The sequence below is a fragment of the Triticum aestivum genome, chromosome 6A, assembly GCF_018294505.1.
Source record: "Triticum aestivum cultivar Chinese Spring chromosome 6A, IWGSC CS RefSeq v2.1, whole genome shotgun sequence".
Classification (NCBI taxonomy): Eukaryota; Viridiplantae; Streptophyta; class Magnoliopsida; order Poales; family Poaceae; genus Triticum; species Triticum aestivum.
In genome coordinates this window covers 567,171,842-567,196,838 of record NC_057809.1, presented here as the reverse complement: position 1 = coordinate 567,196,838, position 24,997 = coordinate 567,171,842, and the positions used below count along the sequence as shown (strand labels likewise).

The following is a 24,997-nucleotide window of genomic DNA, read 5'->3' as shown; positions in this document are numbered from 1 at the left end:
GGCGCCAACCAGTACCCCGTCAACATCAGTGTGTTTGTCAGTGACGCCTCATCTTCCTCCTCCTCCTTCCTGTCAGGTTTAGTTCTCGTTCCTACTTATTTCTAGAATACTCTTATTTATTTATTTGCTTTAGTTTTGGAACACACTTTCCTTCTCCAACTCCATCGACCACTTGATCGCTTTAGTTCTTTTTCCTTCTTATTCTTGGAACACTCTTCATTTCTACTATAACATGAACCATCTGGTCAATGTAGTATCGTGTTGTTCTCGCCCACGAATGTTTCGGTCACCGTCAACGTGTGGACATCCTACAGAGCATGGTCGTCATTTATCTTGGGGAACGATAGGTCGCCCATTGTCGCGAGCGTATGATGGCCATTTTGCATGTTGGCAAACAGTGCTCGGCCCATGTACTTGAGAGCCTGTTGATTGTCCTTGCCCACGAACGCTTTCAAAATGATTCAGCGTGATTAACTGCTTGCCTAATTAATTACACAAATAACTAATGGTCTATCTAATTCTCTGCATGCCTAATTAACCGTCATCCAAATCAATAAAGTATATGCCTAATTGGAAAAGATCCATACTTCTAAGGTGGTGTTTGGTTCTCTAGCCCTAGGACTTTTTCTAGTCCCAACTAAGAAGCCCCTAGTCTCTAAAAAGTCCCTCCCTGTTTGTTTCCAGAGACTAAAAAGTCCCTAGTCCCTTTCTAGAGGTTATTAAATGACCATGTTGCCCCTAGTATATAGAAAAATAACAATCAAACAACATCATGGGGTGGCGGGCCAATGAGTGCATGGAGGGGCATTGTTGGAAAAGTCCCAAAAAGACTCTCCTTGAGAGTCTTCTTCATTTAGTCCCAAATGTCTAGTTTAGTCCCTAAAAAGTCCCTCCCGTTTGGTAAAAAAAATCTTTAAGGGGGACTTTTTCTAATCCCTACACAAAAAAGTCCCTGAAAACAAACACCCCCTAATTATCTATAAGCATAATTAACAATCTATTTAATTCATTAATTGCATTAATGACTCATTTTCCAAATTAATTCGGTGTGAAAAAAATCTTATTTAAATGGAAATAATTAATTACATGTGTAATTAACTATCTATCTAATTAATTGCATTAATGGTTTGGCTTCTAAATTGATTTAGTGTTTGATTTTTAAAATATTTTTAAATGAATAGCTGCTACGAATGACGACGACGACGACCCAGCATTGTAGGACACATTCCTAAATGAATTTCTTGATATTCGAATGTACACGCTTGGTTTGAGAACATAGCATGTCTCGCTATCTGTATGCCTAATAAAAAATATAATATGACCGCATCCACGAACGTCTGTACATGGCGATGCGACGACCCGCATTCCGCCATGGCCGTCCACGACGCCGTGATCCACGCCCTGGCATTCTCGACCATCGCGCCGGTGTCAGGCCCGGCCACGGCATCTTGCACGATGTCGTGCACGGCGTCCCTCCATAGGGGGGTGCAGATGCGTACGCCCACAAGAAAAAAGATACGTTATTTTTGTTGTATTAAAAAACTTGTGATTGTCAATTCATAACACAAATAATGATAAATAATAAATGGTATAGTGCACGCAATTAGCAGTTTGTTGTTGAGGAATATCTAATTTTTTGGAAGGTTATCGTGAAAAAATTTATATCTGTCTTTTAGGAAGGCGGCCTCACATATATGGTACGCTTTCTGAATTCTTAGCTACCTATTATTTACATGATTAAATTTAATCAGCACATACCAAATCAAGCACGCAAACACTATCTCCCTTTTAATGGGATTTAATTATTTAATGAGAGGGAAAAAACCAAATGGTGGGAGGTGAAGCAAACAAAGCAGACGAAAATATACCAGGCTACCAACTCTCCTTTAGAAGTAGAGACGCCCATCGCGTGAGCGCATGGTGGCCATTGTCCATGCATGTTGTCAAGTGGTGCTCGATTATGTCGTTGAGAGCATGTTAATCGTCCTTTCCCACGAGCGCCCTCAAAATGATTGGGTGCGATTAATTGCTTAATTGCTTAATTAATTAGACAAATATTTAACGGTCTACTTAATTCTCTGCATATTTTATTAATTGCCAACAAAATCAATTAATTATCTCCCTAATTGGAAAAGATCCTCCTTCTAATTATTTGTAGGCATAATTAATTGTCTGCATAATTAATTAATTGCATTAATGACTCGGTTTTCAAATTAATTGGTGCGAAAAAATTCCTATTTAATTGGGCCTAATTAATTGCATTAATGGTTTGATTTCCAAATTGATTCATTGCTCAATTTCCAAAATATTTTTGCATGAATGGCTGATACGAACGAGAACTACCAAGTGTTGTAGGACATATTTCCTTAACAAATTACTTGACATTTCAGTGGTCACATTTGATTTGAGAAAGTAGCATGTCTGTCTCTCTCTATGACTGACCAGAAATATAATATAACAGCATCCATGAACACATGTATGTGACGGTGCGACGACCTGCCTTCCGCCATGGCCGTCCTCGACACCGTGATCCACGCCCTGGCATTCTCGACCATCGCGCCGGTGTCAGGCCCGGCCATGGCGTCTTGCACGGTGTCGCGCACGGCGTCCCTCCATAGGGGGGCGCAGATGCGTACACCCACAAAAAAATATGTTATTTTTGTTGTATTAAAAAACTTGTGATTGTCAATTAATAATACAAATAATGATAATAATAAATGGTATAGTGCACGCAATTAGCAGTTTGTTGTTAAGGAATATCTGGGTTTTTTGGAAGGTTATGTGAAAAAAAATTATATCTGTCTTTTAGGAAGACAACCTCACATATATGGTACGCTTTCTGAATTCTTACTTACCTATTATTTACGTGATTAAATTTAATCAGCACCTGCCAAAGCAAGCACGCAAACACTATCTCCCTTTTAATGGGATTTAATTGTTTAATGAGAGCGAGAAAACCAAATGGTGGGAGGTGAGGCAAACAAAGCAGACGAAAATATACCAGACTACCAACTCTCCGGTCAATAACTAATAGCGGAACTCTCCAGACCATTTCGAGACTCCTCGTCATGTCCGTGATCTCATCCGGGACTCCGAACAACATTCGGTCACCAAATCACATAACTCATATAACACTATATCGTCAACGAAAGTTAAGCGTGCGGACCCTACGGATTCGAGAACTATGTTGACATGAACGAGACACCTCTCCGGTCAATAACCAATAGCGAAACCTGGATGCCCATATTGACTCCTACATATTCTACAAAAATGGGTTGCACCGTATGGTGCTACACATGTTCAAAAAATTGTTATGGCTCGCAATGTACAGAATTTCCAGACGCAGCCACCGCCTCCTCTTCAAGAAAAAAGCTTAGGGTTCTTATGCCTTCCATTGACGTTACCGTCAGTCTGCCTCGTCTTTGATGGACGTAGGACTATGGAGGCACGGTGGACCCCAGCCATAGCCGGTGGAGGTAGGTGTTTTCTGAGTTCATTTAGGATTTGCGTCCTGCTTAGGAAGACGAGGCGATGGCGTCTCCCTAAAGATGGAATAAGGTTCTCCCCGCCTAGCCCCCATTCCGGTGATGCGTTTAACGTTGTCGGAGGGCGTGTTGAGAGTCTTCGACGGATCTCGCGGGATGCGATCGGTGATTGTTTTTGGTGGATCTACTTAGATCCAATCTTTGTGTGTCCTCATTCGTGTGTCTATAGGTTGTCTCCTTTTGATCTATACTTCTCTTCATCAGCAACTACTGTTGTTCTAATGCCCTAGCCCCGTGTGGTCTTCGCACGATGACTTTTCGAACTGTCTACTTCAACAAGTTTGGCCCGGTTCAAGTGAGGGAGGGGCAATGACGGCGGCACGCCTTCGACTCGCTCTAGTGCTCATGGTCGTCGCTAGGTGGTTTACGAACGTGGATGTGAGTTTTTGCTATTTATTTACTGCCATGGCAGGTGATGAATGGATAGAGAGTTTTCTCAGAAAAAAATGCATCATAATTTCACGCAGGCGCAGCGTGAGCATTGTCACGTCGGAGGCAAAGGAGACGAAGCGAAGCAGTGGAGAAACGGCAGACGGGATAAAGATAAAGCGATATGGATATATGCTGAATCATCTGGCATGCGCGCGCAAGCGGCGGCGGCGGCCACGAAACGAACTGGTGTGAGTGTGACGAAACGGGAGATGCACACAAGCGCAGGACACGGACGAACGGACGACGAGCGCAAAAGGGAGGCGGATGCGTGGATGGCTGTGCGCTGGAAGCGGCTCATTGGCCGACTCTCCGACGCGGCGACGCATAGCAGCTGCGTCTTGGATAACCCGGAGAGTACCACACCTTTCCGGATGGGGCTTGGATTTGCTTCCGACGGCACAACCGTCTCCCGTTGGCCACGCCAGCCGTCCACGCCGAAAGCATTCCAAGTCCAGCCAACACTTGTTCCCACCTCCAGCTTGTTTGTAGGCATTGTGGTAAAGCGCCTCTGGCTCGTGGCTCTCACAACTTTGTTTAATGAATCCAATATTTGACACTGGAGCCCCAATGCTTGAAACTACATACAGAATTCCACGGGAAAGATACATTACACATCATCAGGCCGATCAGTCCGGAGTTCAACTAGAGAGAAGCTCGAGAGGGGAGCTTCCTGACCTACAGCACTTGCTTGGTTTACAGATACAGAGCACCGAGTCAAGTACTCCATATCATATCACCGGCTACAAGAGTGGGCTTTGCTCGAAAACTTCGATTTTCTGACACCCCAGTTGAGTGTTCCATTCTTCAGACTGCGCAAAGCTCTCTTCTTCTATCTACTCCTGCTACCTCCAGCTGCAACGGCGGACATTTGCAGTCCAGCTTCGGTTTGTCTGTCGGCTGACTTGAGCTGCAAAGGTTCTGAAGACGCATGAGTGATGTCAGTACAAGTTTTATTACATCTCTACAATGTTGTGTCTGTTTATCCTACAGTATTCTGCAAGCATCAAATATGCATGAACAGTTTAGTTAATTATGCAACAGAGCATTGACACTCGAATTATAATATGGAATCTACTTTTTAAACAAAAAATATCTTTATCCTGTTTTTCAAACGTGGCAGACACACAGTAGTGAACTGGTTATGTAGCAATACACATAGGTGCCACATCAGTCGGCACCGCACTGGAACCATCAAAATCACTCCTACGGACCAAAAGTAGATGGAATTAAGCGGTCGAAGGGAAAAAAAAAGTGAACGATTTAAGAGTTGGGACCAAATCTACACTCAGCCAATAGTCAAGGGTCTGTCAGATATGCAAGTCTAGTTCAAAAAGCAAAGCGCCATGTTGCTTCAGAAAGGGAGATCAAGCTAATGAAGATTTTTTGTTATCAAAATAGGGCTAGCCATGTCTTTAGCAAATTTTGCTCCAACGTACTGCATGCTGATAAACTGTAGTCCGTTTGAAAATTCCAGTTTGGACCATCCCTCTGGAAACCCTATTTGATCAAATGAATCTTTCTTTCCAGCAAAAAAAAAGGGGGGGCTAATATTAACTTTTCCAAGTATGTATGCGTTTAACAGAGATCCAGATAAGTAGGACAAGCAAAGTAGTAACTCACCAAAAAGTTTCTACAATCAATGTAGATACCAACCATATCAGAACTAGCAAGCATGGTAGGTGAAACAGCAGCTGAAAGGCTTGCCAGTCCTTCTCAAGGATGCCTTCTTGGTTGCCCTCACAGCACACTGATCTTCACTGACAGCACACTGATCCTCGCTGACAGAAACTGTAGTGCGCATGCCTTGTGCTTTCTTTTGAGCAGAACGTAGTTTGCCCAAAATTCTGTCCATCGATGATGACCTCTTCTTTTCAAGCTTCATCTGTAATACAAAGGGCAGAACATGTAAGTCTGTAGCCAAAGCATAGAAACATTAGAAATAATGCAAACATGGCTGATTGTGTACAACCAGAAACAATACCTCCAACTTCCGGATTGCTGCCTCTGCTTTTGCTTTCTGCAGATTTTCCCAAGCAGTGATCTTTGCTTCCTCTCTCTTGCACCTTGACAAAAAAAAATACTAGGTATCAGCAACAGGATATATGCCATAATTTGTGTTCTTAACTAGAAGTTAATGTTCAATAGTAACTGAGGACGGCAAACATTATTATCTTGTGTAACAACAGGAAAAACAGGACCATCACTTAGACTGCATAGCAAACAACTAAAAGTATCATTTCTATGAATTTGTACATAGAAATCCAAGATTCACACTAAGCGCATATCTAGTCCATAAATCAATTGCACCCCATTGGTGCCGATTTCTCCTTTTCATTATTTGCCAGTTGATACCTTACTAATTAGAAAAAATTAACCTTGCACAATCTATGTCCTCCTATTCTAAAGATGGGAACCCTCTGGAATTTACTTACCAGAAGGGAACCTGTAATGAGGTGATCTTATGACATCATAAAACACTTTTGAGCACTGAGAGGGTGTTTGTTTCCAGGGACTTATTAGTCTAGGGACTTAAATAAGTCCCTATAAGTCCCATCTAAACCAAACAGGAGGGACTTATAGGGACTTAAAGTGGGCATTTGGGACTTATGAAATAAGACTCTCAAGAAGGGACTTATAGGAACTTATAGTTGTAATATGGTCTTATAGAGACTTATAAGTCCCAGGAACCAAACAGATAGGGACTTTTTAGGGACTTGGGACTTATAAGTTGGGACTAAAAAAAGTCCTAGGACTTATGAACCAAACAGGGCCTGAATTAAATTTGTAACCTGATATGTACCACTTTGCTGAAGAAAGAAACTGGGTAAATTGCAATAAGGTAACTTTTGGAGTGTCATTTCAGTCGCAGTATTTGCATGTTACTCCAGCTAAACTTGCAACTTCAAATTGTGGAAGTTCGTCCAACCCACAGTTAACTGTCGATTGCTTATTCAGATAGCCCACTAAGAACATGTCACAAGTAGCATATCAGGAGGCCACGTAGTAGCTAGATCTATACTCGGTTCGCAACGGCTACCATACTTAGCTCATGACCCTTCCTACCCATATGCATTCTGTACACTTTCAGGCATACAGCCAATTTAGCTTGGCACTGTAGGATGGCCTTTTCATTAATCACACCAATCATTTCCAGAAAAGCAAGTCATCTGTGGAACTCTTGCTGGGAACTCTGACAGCAGGATGGGTATAAGTTTAACAGTTATAACACCACAATGAAAGCACTCTCTTCTCTGTGCATGCCTTCGTGCTAATCCAAATCAGTTTACTTGTAAACAAAATGGCAAACATGAAATAACTTACTTTGATATGCATCTTTCTCTTTCTTTTTCATCAAAAGATGGAGCCCGGGCCTCTGTAGTCTTCTTCCTCCATTCAACAATATTTGTTGATCGCTTATCAGAGCCTCGTGTTACATGTCGCTTGGACCACCGGGTAACAGTTACTTGATCATCTACCTGCACATCCCTAACTTCAACCTTAGGTGTATGACTATTTGATTCTCTAATAGTATCCCCTGACGGCAAGCTGGAGCAGGAATGCCTCGCTTTTGGGGAGGACGATATTATACTGTCATCAGGACTCATTTGTGTGGCAACATCTTTCTTTATGACTGGACTGGAAATCGCAGGGGTTGCTCCTTGTTGGCCTCGTAAGACATCATCTGTGTACAGGGTATAAAGATAGTAAGGTTGATTTCTCTCAACATTGAAGATCATTTGAGCATTATAGGTTCAAATAAACTCAAAACTAGTTTATTTGAGCACGCAAAGTACATAAATGGCACACGATAGAGTTGTTTAAGGTTTCTAAACTACTTCTGCCATTTGTCTGATTTTTGTCAGGGGCAAATAACAGGCTTCTTGCACCCTACCATTCATATATATGATTATGGGAAAGCCTTTTTAATGTCCAAAGTAATGTAAACCAAAAGGGATGTAAGATTTGAGATGCACGACAATTGTGGGGTTGAAGTGTAGAATCTACTAACTGTTCAACTTCAAGGTATTGACATGTATAAATATGCTTGATACTGATGAGAAGAAACTAGCTCAAACCTTGTGCAGCTTCCTCTGAGATATGAGCAAAGGCAGATGCCTCCATAAGTGTTTCTGTCCACGCATGTGTGCTTGCTGATCTCCATATATACGGTTCCTTCTCAGCCGAATACGACCTACTGCTTCCATCATCACCACTCCTGGCTCTTCCGCTGCTGAAGTCACCGTTGCGCGCATGCCCTGGCATGAGAACCCCAGCAGAGAAAGGCGAATGAGCCGCAAAATTAGCGGCCGCCAGAACACCATCGAAGCAGGGAATCATCGGCGAAACAGATGCATAAGCTCCCGGAACACCAGCAGGGTGACCAAGTGGCCCACTCTTGGACTTTGGCCGTCTATGATGCGGCGCCGGCGCCGACATCCTCCCCATCCCATCACAGGAAACCGGGCTCAGGATCCACTTCTCGGCATCCTCCCATTTCGACGGCAGCTTCCTCCCATTGTTGAAAGGGAGCACGACCCCGCTGCCCCCATACCTCCTGTTGGCGCCTGCCCCCAGCGGCACCCGCTCCGAGCTCCAGCCCTTCGGGTACTGCATGTTGCCAGCGCAATGCCGGTTGTAGCTTGGCGTCCCGGGGCTCGGAAACGTGCCTGATCTGCTTCTGGACGACGCCGTCGAGCTCTTGCTCATCCCTCCCACGGCAGCACCGAGCAAGCACCTCGGCGAGAGCACGAGCAGCTCGATCCCCCCAAACGCGTCGCCGTTGCCGAGCTCATGTGAGGCCGCCGCCGGCCGCGCCTCCGCCCTGCGCTGCAGCTGCTTCTGGCACTCTGCCGAACAGGCAACAAACAGTGAGCAATCACTCCACTTCACTCGACAGAAAAGGCATCGTGTAGCTGTGGCGCGTGAGGGGAATGGATTACCTTTCAGCGAGCGGGAGAAGGAGTCGCCGGCGGCCGCGTCGTAGCCCCCCTCCTCGTCGTCGCCGTCGTCCTCGTCTGCGCGCGTGTGAAAGGGGTTAGCTGCCGCGACGGCAGGAGGAGACAAAATGCGGAGCGTGGTGGGCACTGGGATCGCTTGACCCACCTCTGGGAGCAGTGGCGCGCGAGGCGTGGCTGCCGCCGCGGGGGTGGAGGTGGTGGAGGAGGCCCGGATCTGGATCGGCTGCACCGCGTGGCCCCACCGGCGGCTGCGAAAGGAGCCAAACAAAGGGAGCGTCCCTCTCAGCAAACTGAAATCCGGGGCGGAGCACCGACCGAGCAAGCTCGCTCGGGCAGGGCACGGCACAGTCACCGCCGAACAGCGGACGGGAAAAAAGGCGACGCAACGGAACAAAAGAGCCAGCAATGATAGAAAAGCGACGACGCAGGCCGTGGCCACGCACGCGCTAGCCCCGTTCGAATTTCTTTTGGCCTTTATCCCTTGCTTACGCGGAGGGTTTCGGCTTTCGAAGTTCGACTGGCCCCGGCGGCGCGCATGTGCGGCGACGTGCGCTGGATTGGATCTATTGACTCGGAACAGTAAAATAATCCGGCGGGCGGCCGGCGTGAGACGGCAATGTGGACGCGATGCGGAAGAGGGAGGTTTTTACCGCGGGTGGCGGCGGCGGCTTCTTCCGCCGGGAGGACGGAGGGTGGCGGCGCTCGGGCGCCGGGTCGGTGGCTGCGGCGGGGAACCCTAGCCCGGGCGCGGCGCGTGGCATGGCCGGCCGCGCGGCCGCATTCCCCGAGGACGGCGCCAGTGCGGGGCAGCTGAGTGGAGCGGGGCGGATTAAAAATGGCGCGTGGGTGGGAGGCAGGAAGATGATGCTACCAAGGTTTTTGAGTCGATGAGTCGACGAGTCGCTCAGGGGCGGCAACTCTAGACTAGTCGTGACTAGTCTAGACTCGATTTTTTTTCAAAACTATGTTATTTTTTGTAGCAATTTCAGAAACTATAGCGTAGAATGAAAAAAACGCAAAACTAGTAGCCCGTCGGCCAGGAGTGGGCCGAAAAGGCAGTTTTCGGCCAGGGTGTGGCCGAAGTAGGCTTTTCGGCCGCGGTTGGGCCGAAAACTCGTTGTTGGCGGGGGCCCGGCCGAAAATAGTAGCTTCGGGTGGCAGGAGGCCGAACTGGGCCGTTTTCGGCCCACCGGTGACCGAAGCTGGCCTTTTCGGCCAGGCTTCGACCGAAGAGCTTTTCGGCCAGGTGTAGGCCGAAAAGGTGCGGATAAGCACCGTTCGCCCCTGCGCTGCTGTTCTTCGTTTCCCTTTCTCTCTCTCTCTCTCTCAGTTCTTCTCTGTAGAACTCCCCCCCGCGCCGATCTCCTCCATTTGCCACACATTTGCAAATCCAACCCACAGAATCGGTAGATCATAGCAATCTCCACCGGCCTACGGTGTTATTTTTTGCTACGGGATAGTTTTTGATGTGTAGAGGAGCAGCCATGGTGGGGAGGAGGAGCCATGGTGGAGAGGAGGACGGGTAGTAGGTGGTGGTGACTAGTAGCAGCAGCTGCAGAGGAGGAGGTGGTGAGGAGGAGGAGCAGGTTGGGGGCTGACCGGAGTTGAACCTCCGGTCGTCGGGGGCGGCGTTGTCGTTCTCCGGTGGTGCAAGTACTTCGCGAGGTGGCCGGTGTCGCTGAGTCAAAGAGAGAAGCAAGAAGCGGACACACACTTCGAAGGTATAATCACGTCGTCACAAATATTATGTAAATATTAGCGCATAGTTCGTGTAGCGGATAATATTAGTGTTCGTTGTGAATTTCAGTGTTAATTTAATTTAGAAGGCATTTTAGCGCATAGTTCGTGTAGCGGATAATATTAGTGTATATCATGAATTTTAGTGTTATTATATTTTTGGAGGCATTTTAGCGCATAGTTCGTGTAGCGGATAATATTAGTGTATATCATGAATTTTAGTGTTATTATATTTTTGGAGGCATTTTAGCGCATAGTTCGTGTAGCGGATAATATTAGTGTATATCATGAATTTTAGTGTTAATATATTTCTAGAGGCATTTTAACGCATAGTTCGTGTAGCGGATAATATTAGTGTATATTATGAATTTTAGTGTTAATATATTTCTGGAGGCATTTTAACGCATAGTTCGTGTAGCGGATAATATTAGTGTATATTGTGATTAATATAGTTTAGTTAGTGTATATAAGTCATATTATGAATTTTAGTGTTAATATATTTTTGGAGGCATTTTAGCGCATAGTTCATTGTGATTAATGAGAAGATGGCAATGTCTGACAGGTGAAAATGTCTGAATCAGTAAATCTGAATGTTTACTACGGCGCTGGTAATGTTCGATATAATGAGTTGGGGGTTGATCTTAGCGAGTTTAAAAATAGCGTTATGACACTAGCTGACCCGGACAGACTGGACATTAGACAGTTGAAGTACTGGTTGACAACTAGTTTCGGTCTGGATCCTGAAGTATGTTCCGTCAGTATTCATGCATTGTGGACCAAATCTTGTAAAAATGTCAAGTGGGAGTTGATGCCGGTAGATAGGAGCCAGCATTGGTTGTCCCTGTTAAGACGCTGCCGAGACCGAAGAATCCACCCATATGCACTTGTGCAACCTGTGCCGAAGAAGGAGAATACCGTACAACTCCACAGGGGGTATGAACCCGGCCAAGGCAGTGAAGTGGCTAATGAGATTGTTTTATCCGGGTCACAGCCACAAGATGTGGATGCTAGCCAACCGGAGAAAGAGTCAGACTACGTGCCACACAATGTTTGTGGTCCTGATACTGGGCAGAGTAGCCAGTCGATAATATTAGCTGTTTCTGGTTTTGCTGATGGGGATGAGGAAGGGGATGAAATGCAGAGGGTGATGGAGGAAGAGGACGAGGATGGATTGGTGGAGGAACTGGATTCTGAAAATTCTGAGGATGAAGTTGAGGTACCGATTCCTTCTGCATGGGAGCAGGACATATCCACCGGCCTTACGGTGAACGATGGCCATAAGACTCCATGGCAGTATAATCTGAACCAAGTACAAATAGGGGCTATGTTTGATACAAAGAAAAAATCGAAGTATGCGGTGATAAAGTGGGCTATGTCTACGCAGAGGGTTTTCAAGACACACATATCAAGTCCAACAAACTATACCGTGAAATGTGTTGTAACAGGTTGTCCTGGGAAGGTGCACGGTCACGTGCCGAAGTATGACATCCACTGGGTTGTCACCATTGTCGTCCCACATAATTGTGTGAGGACGAACCTGCTGGTGAAGCATCCGAACCTGACTTCAAGTCTCATTGCGCAACTCATGTATACTGAGATAGTAGAGAAGAAAGATATGGAAGCAAAACACATCCAGACAGCAGTGAAGGTCAGATGGAATTATGTCATTGCTTATGGGAAGGCTTGGAGGGCTAAGCAGAAGGCTATGGAGGAAAGGTTTGGGACGTTCTTCGACTCATATGATAATGTTGTCCGTCTCCTGGGCATACTGAAGGAAAGGAATCCGGGCACTTATGTGAACGTACAACACATGAGGTTGCTGAGTATACCAGATTTCAAGGTGTTGAAACGAGTGTTCTTCTCATTTGCTATGTGCATCGAAGCTTTCCGGCATTGTCCTCCTGTTATGTTTGTGGATGGTACATTCCTGACCGGTCAGTATAGAGGGCAAATCCTTACTGCTATTGGTGTGGACGGGAACAATCAAATCATCCCACTTGCCATGGCATTTGTGGAGGGTGAGAACTTTCTCAGCTGGGTTTGGTTCTTCCGCCAAGTGAAAATTGCCATCGTGAAGGACCGACCAAACGTGTGTGTCATTCATGACAGACATGCTGGTATATTGAAGGCCGTGAAGACACTTCGGAATCCAGTAGATGACGAACCAACACCTTGGAGGGACTTGCAGAGCCGGTGGTGCATGCGCCATCTTGGGGCTAATTTTTTCTCACAGTTCAAGAACAAGCGGTTGATGAACTTGTTCAAAAAGTTATGCAAGCAGAGCCAGCAGCGAAAATACGAATTTATTTGATCAAAACTAGATGAGTTTACTAAGAAGCAGGTCCGTGCAAGGAAGAAAATGGAAGAAGATCAGGTTAAATTAGCAGCACTCATCGCGGAGCTAGAGGAGCCAGTTGGTCTTTGTGACTTGCCAGCAATTGACCCTCCTAATACTAAGAGAAAGAAGGGAAGGGCAATAAAGAATTTTTCTGAGTGGATAGAGAAAGAGCCTCCAATGAATTGGTCTTTGCTGCCTACTTTACAGGATGTGTCTTACTTGTTGGGATTACCTCTGGCCGGTGCTGCCATAGGTCCCTTAGAGGCAGAATCTGGGTGGCAAGCAGCGATGCAGACCCGTTTTTTGGCTGCAGTCCCGACTGCTAGGGCTATAGACAACGATCCTCATGGACCTCTTTTTAGATGGTTGAGCCAGTTTCAGGTAACCATCACGGCCACTTAAACAAATGTTGTTTTTTAGTTGTCTGATGTTCATACAATTATTAGGTTTCTATGTAGATTGTCTCGTTAGGACATCCCGACGTTCAGTTGTCGGAGGCTCAGATTGACCGGTCCCTAGAGGCATATATTCTTTGGCTATTCGGCAAGACAATGTTTACGGAGAATCACGTGACCACTGTCGATGCACGACTCATCGGTATTGCACGAGAGATAGCTGACGCACGTTGCCCTGCGGATATTCTACAAAGGAGTTTTGGTTCTGCTGTGTTGGCGGCTACGTACAGAGGCCTGTGCAAAGCTTGCTTGTTGAAGTCTAGAAAATCTAGTCTTGTTGGATGTCCATTATTGTTGCAGCTTTGGTCATACGAGAGGTTCCCTATTGGACGACCCTATGTCTACATTGATAAACCTTTTGGTTTGGAGGACTTAGCTGGGACTTATGTGCCTGCTATCGGCGACTTACCTACTATGGGATCTGTTTGGACACGGCGAGAGGTACTTTTATATTAAGTAACAATTAATTCAATTATTTCTTGCCATTCAATAGTATTACTAATGCTTATTTGTTGTCATGCACAGAGACAGTTTGCGCATACTCAGGTTAGGGGATGCTACCCGTCCTTCATGGCGCAGTTTGATAGTTTGCACGAGGATCAAGTTATATGGGAGCCATACTCGCCTCAGGCTATATCATCGAGGTACCCAGTTGGGATTTCTGGATTGTGCACTAGAGATCGGCACTTTTGGATGACCAAGGCCAAGTTGGTGTTCGACGTGACGGTTGAGGAGATGTCTCTTCATAGGGTGATGAGACAGTTCGGTCTATATCAAGAGCCTGCGATTCTAGATATTCCACACTTGCCAGACCACGTGCACAAGTAAGTCTAATACTATTTTAGTTGGCAGCTCTGCATTCATAATATACCTAATCATGTATCGCGCATGTCAATCTCAGGGACAGTCGCCTAGGAGGAAACAAGTCCATGACTTATTGGCTTGAGAGCATTACCCCTTACGTTGACGAATGGACTACCGCTGCGACAAATATCTGGGGTGAGGTTCGGCCCTTTAACTGGGAAATGTTTGGGTTGTATCTGCAGCGTTACCGGCATACAACGAGGATCTACTTGGTTCCATCAGCTGCTACTGATCAGATCGAAGCCCCTCTCACCAGCGATATGTACCCAACTGCCTCTGTTGTGGGAACCAGACACCACGCGGTAAATGCCTTGGTTCTCATATGTTAAGTCTTTTGTTAATCTGGACATATTCGCTTGGTTGTCTATTCGTGGTGTCTATCATACAACGAGCATATAATTGGTTCATTCTTTGTGTACAGGGTGACTTGACAGTACAGGCGCGAGAGGAGGTTTCCGCTTTAATGCGGCGCTTTCAGAGGGGAGAAACTATCCCACCGCGAGAGGGCGTCTCATGGTTGAGGCGTCTTGATGACAAGCTACGCGGGATTTACGCAGCTGTTACGTGTAGACGGACTTCGGATGTTGCACTTCCTCCTCCAGCACATCGTCCGCCACGTCCCTCTGTACAACATTCAGAACCACGACCCTCTGTGCACCGTTCAGAACCACGACCCTCTGTGCATCGTGCAGAACCTCATCCTTCACAGCCAGGGAGATCTTCCTGGCATGAGCCACCTCCTTCACAGCCAGGGAGATCTTCCTGGCATGAGCCACCTCCTTCACAGCCAGGGAGCTCTTCCTGGCATGAGCCACCTCCTTCACAGCCAGGGAGCTCTTCCTGGCATGAGCCACCTCCTTCACAACCAGGGAGCTCTTCCTGGCATGAGCCACCTCCTTCACAGCCAGGGAGCTCTTCCTGGCATGAGCCACCTCCTTCACAGCCAGGGAGCTCTTCCTGGCATGAGCCACCTCCTTCACAGCTAGGGAGCGCTTACTGGCATCAGCAGATGAATCTAGGTAACACTACTCACTACATTCTTTTGAACAGTGTAGTAATCGTTCTTGCATTCTCAGCAGTCACTGATGCTTACTGGTGGTGCTTCGTTCATGCATTTGTATCAATTTTACTTTACCGCAGGCGGCAACCAGTCGCAACCGTTCATGCATTCAGAGCAGTCACCGATCCTTAGTGGTGGTGCTTCGTACTTTGAGGGCGACCGCGAGGATGATGACCAAGCTACAAACATTTATGGCTTCTCGCAGACAGTGTTTCACACTCCACCACCACCACCGACGCAGGAGACACAGACCGTGACAGACGAGGTTAACTATGGTCGTGGTTATCGCGAGCCTCGTCCACCGCCTCAGCGCTTATCGCCTTCGGGTCCTCGCCCGAGGAAGACCCAGACTCGTCGTCGTCCCCCGCAGTGATATGCTTATCTATCTATGTATGACTCATTATCTATGTTAGTTTCAGACTATTCGCAACTGTGTGTCAGTATTTATGTATGAGACATGCTTCATGTATGTGTTACTATCGCACTTGCTTCTATGTGATCAGGAGACATATATTGTTTTATGTATGCGAGACACATATTACTATTAATTCGCATTCTTATTTCAGTTACACTTCCAAATAGACTACAACCGATAATTAAGATACAAGTACATCTGAATTAAACGGTGCGGCTGAACTTGTGCAATACATCTTACATACTACAAAATGAAATTCAGATAGAACATAATGCCCTACAATAATACAATACAAACTAATAATGCAAATACATCTGAATGAAACGGTACAACTGGAATACATCTTACATACTACATGAAGTCATCATCGTCATCCTCCGTTGATGCAGCCCTCTTGCCCTTCGACGATGCGCTCTTCTTGCCTTTCGTCGATGCAGAACTCTTGCCCTTGGTCGATACAGAACTCTTGCCCTTCGCGGATGCATAACTCTTTCCTTTGGACGATGCAGAACTCTTGCCCTTCGACGATGCAGAACCCGGAAGCGGCGACATGAAGATATCATCGTCGTCCTCGCTCTCCTCAGTCCATAAAAATGGATGCTTTTCTGCAATCCTTCTGAAAGTTTCACTCTTCGGCTCCACCACCTTCTTCCACCTTTCATGCAACCTAAGAAGTTCTTGACGTACCTCCTCATAGGTCCTTTCAGGCCACGCAGACCTACGTAGTTGGTGAGCTAACTCATTCATTATGGTGTCACTACCGGTGAGTTCGTCCCATGGAACTATCCTATTGTCCATCCTAAATCGTAGCTAGACTCAGCAGAGTGCTGCTCATCTTAGGGTGAAAACTACGATCGAATGGATAATGGGACATCTCGACTACACTACACTGGAATGCTTATCCACCTCCGCCTGAAGGGGGTTTTATAGATACAGAGGAGAAAATGGCGGGAAAGAATAACTGCGGTATGGCGGGAAAGGGTTGGCGGGAAGGGATTGGCGGGCAAATAAGGCGGGAAGGGATTGGCGGGAAAATAAGGCGGGAACGGATTGGCGGGAAAATAAGATGGGAAGGGATTGGCGGGGAGGGGTTGGCGAGAAACGGGTGGCGGAAACATATGACGGGAAGGGGTTGGCGAGAAACGGGTGGGCGGGAAACGGGTGGCGACAAAATACAATTCAGCATGAGCCATGCAACTTCGGCCTAGGGTTGACCAAAAAGTGACTTTTCGGCCTAAACTTGACCAAAAAGTCTACTTCGGCCTAAGCGTGGCCGAAAAGTGCTACTTCGGCCTAGCTATGGCCGAAAAGTACTATTTCGGCCTAGTTGTGGCCGAAAAGTACTACTTCGGCCAAAGATTGGCTGACGGGCTATTAGTTTTGGTTTTTTTTTCATTCTACGCTATACTTTCCGAAATTGCTACAAAAAATAACATAGTTTTGAAAAAATTTCTCTAGACTCATGGTCGACGAGTCGACATGTGACGAGTCGACGTGAGTTATGCAGTAGGCAGTAGGTACAATAAAATTACCATACAGAAGCACTATCCTGTATCATCTCTTTTCCTTTTGCTCTGATCTGCTCTAGACCTCTAGTGCTTCTGCTTGGTAGCTCAGGGGAGGAGCAGACCAGCAGCAGCAACAACCATGGAAGGAGGGGAGGAGCAGACCACCAGCAGCAGCAACCAGAGGAGGGACGGAGCAGATATGCAGCAGCAACCAGGGGAGAAGGGGAGGAGCAGCAAGCCAGCAACCATGGGCGGCGGCGGTTGCCAAGGAAAGGGTTGGGTCAGGGGGGAGGGGGAACTACTTCGATCTAGGTTTCCAGCAAGCAAGATTAGAAAAAAAAAATTGAGTCGTTCGACCCAGAAAACACGACGAGTCGTGACTAGTCGTGACTAGTCGCTCGAGTCGCTCGACTCATACCATGAGTCGAGTCGCTAGGCTGAGTCGCCCCTGCTAGTGTGACTCATCGACTAGTCGACGACTAGTCGAGCGACTCGAAAACAGAGGATGCTACTACTTCCTCCACATTCGTTCCTCGGTGGGTCTTGTACTTTCGTTCTCGTGCCGGGCCGGCCGTGCGAACGCGCGACGAGGTACCCACGGGCCGGCCGCCGTGCTCCTCCTCCTGCGCCGACGGAGTACGGCGAAAACTTCCCGCCGTCACGTTTCACATTCGAGCGAGGGCCGCAGCACAGCACGTCAGGGCGGGCACTGCTGTCACACAGTACACACGCCGACGCGACGCTCGCTCATGGGCCACGCCTCGCCCGGGCCGGGCCCGCCTACTCGTGGGTGGGCCACGCGCCGTCTGGTGTCAGCGTGAGCCCTGGTCGCGCGGGGCCCGTGGCGTCGGAGCAGCTTTGACTTTGACGTGGTGGGCGGCCCCGCGCGTCAGCGGAATGTCACGTGAGGTGGCGGTCCGGGCGCAGCTGCACGGGCGCGCACGGGACACGGCACAGCGCAAGGAATGGCCAGGGGGCTAGCGATAACACTAGACTGTTGTCTCGTTGGAGCTGCCAGTGCACTGCCATGCTCGCCAGGTGCGGCAGCCGCGTGCCGTGTCCTCTGTACTGATGGTTGCCACTGCCGCACTGCCACCGGCCAACCATCATCCTTTTCCCCAAAAACTTTCGGCTATAGCCAGTGGGGTTAAATTAGCATGTCTGGTCAATGTAGTAATTAACAACGCTTTTAGCCCTGCTTGCTCCTATAATTGGCATGCTTTGTGCTAACAGATGTCAGGTTAAAGCTCGCGGTCTAGGGGAATGCGGCATTATTGAACTCGTGTTCCCTGCGGCGCGCGTTGGGCGGCGACGCTTTTAAGGTCGGTCGGGGTCCATCAATGGTGGCCTCACTAGCGTCGCCGGCGGTGGACCGTGGACTAGCCAGCAGTGCGCGCGACGGACGCAATCAAAGCCATGGCACGCTCCTTCATTTCTCCCAGTGTCTGGTGATGATCGCTCGTCCCCGGTGCTCTCGTCGTGTCGCAGCAAATGCTGCGGTGCCGCACCGACCACGGCTGGCTGGCTGGCTGGCTGGTGTGATGTGATGCGACAGCATGAGCAGACATTGATGGACCAATCGTACCTGAACCCAGCCCCTTGGGTTTGTGTGTGTGTGTGTGTGTGTGTGTTGTTCTGGTACTAATGGATTTGTGGATGGTGGTTAAATATAGACGGCCCAAATCTGTGATCGCATCACTGAATGGATTAGTAAAAGGTCGTAACGGTAATATCTGACTTTGGTACATGTACTATTTGGTACTGTACGTATATACTACTATAATACAGAGCGTTGAGCGTTGGATTCTCTGGCGAGGTGTCGTTTGGACAACGCTGCTGCCTCGCCTCAACCGCTAGCGTGGCGTGTGCTTCAGCTGTCAGTTCCTCTCCTACTCACGTGGCCATGTGAGAATTTGTGCCCTTTGTTTCTTCGTCTTTTTTCTTAGCACTTGCTACTTCATGCTTTTACGAGAAACAACTCCTCTGATGTTTTCGAGTAACATGATGGTTTGAAACGATCACAATTCGAACAAAATGGTTAAGATGCAAACTGGGCAAATGCACGACAGTGGAAGAAGCAGAGGGCCTTGCGCTGCTGAGCGGGCTGCAGACTCTGGCAAGATACTATAACGGACCAATACATGTAGAAATCGATTGCATGACCCTGGTGAAGCAAATCAGCCGCACCTATTTCCGATTGTAGCTGACATCAAGACAGAGTTGTGCAAGTTTCGGTCTCACCTGATTGAGTGAGTTGAGAGAGAGAAGAATAAACTTGCCCATGGTCTGGCAGCTTTTGCATCTAGGTTCGGAGATCTCTTCAAGTTGGCTGGCGTGCCAGATGAGCTGAGTGATATATTATGGAAAGATTGTAACCGGACTGATTGATCAGTTTGTGTGATTCTTAAAAAAAATTGGTTAAGAAGTTGCAGACTGTTTTGCATTGGGACCACATGTGCGTTGTGCGCATTAATCACTCTATTATTCGAGCCGTTCGATTCGCATCCAAAGGTTGTGGTTCATCTTCCTCCTCCCTCCGATCAATGTCCATTTTCTTCCACCCTCTGGGCATTGTTCATCTTCCTCCCACCTTCCAGCCAACATCCCGCCCCGGCCTGACTGCTTGCCCCAGCTTTCCGTGGCCGATGATGTGGCAAGTTATTAAAGACTAGAGAGGCAAAAAGATGCAAGTCGCGATGTTGCAAGCCGCAAACCCAAGAAGAGAAGACACGGGATGCAAAGCCTCAAACTCTTCCTGTCCTAGAACCATGAACTCTGAAGCCGCGGAGGCTGCGCACTTGGTGAACCCGAAGATCCCCTAAGTCAGATCTAGAAGTCGGGCTACGCCTATGGCCAATACCAAAGGAGTTTGCCTAGGTTTCAATCCCAAAGACACGGAACTCCAAACTCTAGACACGCTTAGGGCAACTAACGGTGCATTACGCCGAGGGTGGCCCTTTGATCGGGAAGCCATGTGTTGGGACGACCTCGGGCCCGGGGGTGTCCAGGTGGCATTGTCATCTATTAATCGACGACAACTCATCTAGCATCGTGTGACGCTAATAGTCCTCGAGCTCGGATCAGCGAACGTGGTTGGTTCCAGGTCGGACATGAGATGCAACACCTAGCCGTCGAGGAGGCTCTCCGTCTGTTGTGCGTCGGTCTGGTAGGCATGCTGAGAAGGTCATCGGCACAGCGGTACCGGTGAGGGATGACGGTGTTGTTATCGGCAATAATTCTTATCGTTTCGTTGGTGGTGTCACGAACTGCGCCGACACAACATTGGTCACGCTGCTGATACGTCTTCAACGTATTTATAATTTTTTATTGTTCCATGCTATTATATTATCTGTTTCAAATGTTTAATGGGCTTTATTATACACTTTTATAATATTTTTGGGACTAACCTACTAACCCAAGGCCCAGTGCAAATTGTTATTTTTTGCCTATTTCAATGTTTCGCAGGAAAGGAATATCAAACGGAATCCAAACGGAATGAAACCTTTGGGAGAGTTATTTGTTGGAACAAACGCGATTCAGGGGACTTGGAGTGGACGTCAAGAAAGAAGCGAGGAGGCCACGAGGCCGGGAGGCGCGCCTGCCCCCCTGGGCGCGCCCCCACCCTCGTGGGCCCCTCGCAGCTTCACCGACCTACTTCTTCCTCCTATATATATATCCATATACAGCGAAAACATTCGGGAGCACCACGAAACTCTATTTCCACGGTCGCAACCTTCTGTACCCAAGTGATCCCATCTTGGTGCCTTTTTCGGAGCTCCGCCGGAGGGGGAATCGATCACGGAGGGCTTCTACATCAACACCATAGCCTCTCCGATGATGTGTGAGTAGTTTACCACAGACCTTCGGGTCCATAGTTATTAGTTAGATGGCTTCTTCTCTCTCTTTGGATCTCAATACAAAGTTCTCCTCGATCTTCTTAGAGATCTATTCGATGTAACTCTTTTTGCGATGTGTTTGTCGAGATCCGATGAATTGTGGGTTTATGATCAAGTTTATCTATGAATAACATTTGATTCTTCTCTGAAATCTTTTATGTATGATTTGTTATCTTTGCAAGTCTCTTCGAATTATCAGTTTGGTTTGGCCTACTAGATTGATCTTTCTTGCAATGGGAGAAGTGCTTAGCTTTGGGTTCAATCTTGCGGTGTCCTTTCCCAGTGATAGCAGGGGCAGCAAGGCACGTATTGTATTGTTGCCATCGGGAATAAAAAGATGGGGTTTATATCATATTGCTTGAGTTTATCCATCTACATCATGTCATCTTGCCTAATGCGTTACTCTGTTCTTATGAACTTAATACTCTAGATGCATGCTGGATAGCGGTCGATGTGTGGAGTAATAGTAGTAGATGCAGAATTGTTTCGGTCTACTTGTCGCGGACGTGATGCCTATATACATGATCATGCCTAGATATTCTCATAATTATGCACTTTTCTATCAATTGCTCGACAGTAATTTGTTCACCCACTGTAATACTTATGCTATCTTGAGAGAAGCCACTAGTGAAACCTATGGCCCCCGGGTCTATCTTTTATAATTTAAGTTTCCAATCTATTTTACTTTGCAATCTTTACTTTCAATCTATATCATAAAATACCAAAAATATTTATCTTATTATCTCTATCAGATCTCACTCTCGTAAGTGACCGTGAAGGGATTAACAACCCCTTCACGTTGGTTGTGAGGTTCTTATTTGTTTGTGCAGGTACGAGGGACTTGCGTGTAGTCTCCTACTGGATTGATACCTTGGTTCTCAAAAGCTGAGGAAAATACTTATGCTACTTTGCTGCATCACCCTTTCCTCTTCAAGGGAAAACGAACACAGTGCTCAAGAGGTAGCAAGAAGGATTTCTGGCGCCGTTGCCGGGGAAATCTACACACAAGTCAAGATATACCAAGTACCTATCACAAATTATTATCCCTCACATTACATTATTTTTCATTCGCCTCTCGTTTTCCTCTCCCCCACTTCACCCTTGCCGTTTTATTCGCCCTCTTTTCTGTTCGCCTCTTTTTCGTTTGCTTCTTGTGTCGCCGTGTGTCGTTATGGCTAATCCTTCTATCATTGTTAATACTCCCGATCATGAAGTTCTTAATTTTAAACAAAGGGAGGGAGAAAATCTAAAAGATGCTTGGCATAGAATTTGCAATGCTCAAAATAGATCTACTAGGAAGCAATCCACTTACGTTCTTCTTCGCAATTTTTATGTAGGCATCACTCCTTAGAATAGATATATTCTTGATACCATTACCGGAGGGAATTTTTTGGGTAGTCATACTTTTGATTCTTATAATGCTACGATAAATTTGTTTGGCCCACCACCTCTCTTGGGTATTCATACTACAGACTGTTCTGTTTTTGACAGATTCTATTTTTCATGTGTTGTTTGCTTATTTTGATGAATCTATGCCTAGTATCGGAGGGTATGAACCATAGAGAAGTTGGAATACAGTAGGTTTAACACCAATATAAATAAATAATGAGTTCATTACAGTACCTTAAGTGGTGGTTTGTTTTTCTTACACTAACGGAGCTCATGAGATTTTCTGTTGAGTTTTGTGTTGTGATGTTTTCAAGTTTTGGGTAAAGATGTGATGGATTATGGAATAAGGAGTGACAAGAGCCTAAGCTTGGGGATGCCCAAGGCACCCCAAGGTAAAATTCAAGGACAACCAAAAGCCTAAGCTTGGGGATGCCCCGGAAGGCATCCCCTCTTTCGTCTTCGTCCATCGGTAACTTTACATGAGGCTATATTTTTATTCACTACATGATATGTGTTTTGCTTGGAGCGTCTTGTATGATTTGAGTCTTTGCTTTTTAGTTTGCCACAATCATCCTTGCTGTACACGCCTTTTGGGAGAGACACACATGAATCAAAATTTATTAGAATACTCTATGTGCTTCACTTATATCTTGAGCTAGATAATTTTGCTCTAGTGCTTCACTTACATCTTTTTAGAGCACGGTGGTGGTTTTATTTTATAGAAATTATTGGTCTCTCATGCTTCACTTATATTATTTTGAGAGTCCTTTAGAACAGCATGATAATCTGCTTTGGTTATGAAATTAGTCCTAATATGATAGGCATCCAAGATCGGTATAATAAAAACTTTCATAAAAAGTGCATTGAACACTAGGAGAAGTTTGATGCTTGATAATTGTTTTGAGATATAAAGGTGGTGATATTAGAGTTATGCTAGATGAGTAGTTGTGAATTTGAAAAATACTTGTGTTGAAGTTTGCAAGTCCCGTAGCATGCACGTATGGTAACCGTTGTGTAACAAATTTGAAACATGAGGTGTTCTTTGATTGTCTTCCTTATGAGTGGCGGTCGGGGACGAGTGATGGTCTTTTCCTACTAATCTATCCCTCTAGGAGCATGCACGTAATGCTTCGTTCTTGATGACTTGTAGATTTTTGCAATAAGTATGTGAGTTCTTTATGACTAATGTTGAGTCCATGATTATACGCACTCTCACCTTTCCATCATTGCTAGCCTCTTCAGTACCGTGCATTGCCCTTTCTCACGTTAAGAGTTGGTGCAAACTTCGCCGGTGCATCCAAACCCCGTGATATGATACGCTCTGTCACACATAAACCTCCTTATATCTTCCTCAAAACAGCCACCATACCTACCTATTATGGCATTTTCATAGCCATTCCGAGTTATATTGCCATGCAACTTTCCACCGTTTCATTTATGACACGTTTCATCATTATCATATTGCCTTGCATGATCATGTAGTTGACATCGTATTTGTGGCAAAGCCACCATGCATAATTTATCATACATGTCACTCTTGATTCATTGCCCTTCCCGGTACACCGCCAGAGGAATTCATATAGAGTCATATTTTGTTCTAGTATCGAGTTGTAATCATTGAGTTGTAAATAAATAGAAGTGTGATGATCATCATTAATAGAGCATTGTCCCAAATAAAAAAAGAAAGGCCAAATAAATAAAAAAAATAAAAAAAGAAATAAAAAGGGACAATGCTACTATCCTTTTTTTTCCACACTTGTGCTTCAAAGTAGCACCTTGATCTTTATGATAGAGAGTCTCTTGTTTTGTCACTTTCATATACTAGTGGAATTTTTCATTATAGAACTTGGCTGGTATATTCCAACAATGGGCTTCCTCAAATGCCCTGTGTCTTCGTGAGCAAGCAAGTTGGATGCACACCCATTTAGTTTCTTTTGTTGAGCTTTCATACATTTATAGCTCTAGTGCATCCGTTGCATGGCAATCCCTACTCCTTGCATTGACATCAATTGATGGGCATCTCCCTAGCCCGTTGATTAGCAGCGTCAATGTGAGATTTTCTCCTTTTTTGTCTTCTCCACATAACCCCCATCATTATATTCTATTCCACCCATAGTGCTATATCCATGGCTCACGCTCATGTATTGCGTGAAAGTTGAAAAAAGTTTGAGGTTACTAAAGTATGAAACAATTGCTTGGCTTGTCATCGGGGTTGTGCATGATGAGAGCATTCTTATGTGACGAAAATGGAGCATGACCAAACTATATGATTTTGTAGGGATGAACTTTCTTTGGCCATGTTATTTTGAGAAGACATGATTGTTTAGTTAGTATGTATGAAGTATTATTATTTTTATGTCAATATTAAAATTTTGTCTTGAATCTTTCAGATCTGAACAT

The 24,997-nt window shown here is 46.1% G+C and overlaps 1 protein-coding gene and 1 long non-coding RNA gene across 4 annotated transcripts; one reads left to right on the top strand and one right to left on the bottom strand.

The window, feature by feature from the left end:
- Positions 1-4,475: 4,475 nt before the first annotated feature.
- Positions 4,476-9,798, bottom strand: LOC123128581 (uncharacterized). 3 transcript variants are annotated; one of them, XM_044548619.1, is made up of 8 exons: positions 9,586-9,798; positions 9,081-9,183; positions 8,918-8,992; positions 8,054-8,824; positions 7,299-7,659; positions 5,959-6,040; positions 5,598-5,859; positions 4,476-4,884 (listed from the first exon to the last, which is right to left on the bottom strand). In XM_044548619.1, the coding sequence occupies exons 1-7, from the start codon at positions 9,694-9,696 to the stop codon at positions 5,641-5,643; spliced, it is 1,722 nt and encodes a 573-aa protein (XP_044404554.1). In that variant the 5' UTR covers positions 9,697-9,798; the 3' UTR covers positions 4,476-4,884; positions 5,598-5,640. The 3 variants fall into 3 exon arrangements, with proteins under 3 accessions (XP_044404554.1, XP_044404553.1, XP_044404555.1); XM_044548618.1 differs by having other exon boundaries at positions 4,476-4,895; positions 9,586-9,796; XM_044548620.1 differs by lacking the exon at positions 9,586-9,798 and having other exon boundaries at positions 4,476-4,895; positions 8,918-9,324.
- A 4,459-nt stretch (positions 9,799-14,257) lies between these two features.
- LOC123131070 (uncharacterized) lies at positions 14,258-15,090 on the top strand. Its single transcript, XR_006464056.1, has 3 exons — positions 14,258-14,289; positions 14,367-14,631; positions 14,751-15,090. It is a non-coding gene; the product is annotated as an uncharacterized lncRNA (long non-coding RNA).
- The last annotated feature ends 9,907 nt before the right edge of the window (positions 15,091-24,997 follow it).

What these genes read in the sequence shown, in the direction of transcription:
- LOC123128581 (XM_044548619.1), bottom strand. Translation starts at nt 9,696, where the DNA reads ATGCCACGCGCCGCGCCCGGGCTAGGGTTCCCCGCCGCAGCCACCGAC. An exon ending in GCGCGCCACTGCTCCCAGAG is followed by an intron (nt 8,993 to 9,080) that starts GTGGGTCAAGCG and finishes ACACGCGCGCAG; the next exon opens with ACGAGGACGACGGCGACGAC. An exon ending in AGAGAAAGATGCATATCAAA is followed by an intron (nt 6,041 to 7,298) that starts GTAAGTTATTTC and finishes TTTTTTGTCAAG; the next exon opens with GTGCAAGAGAGAGGAAGCAA.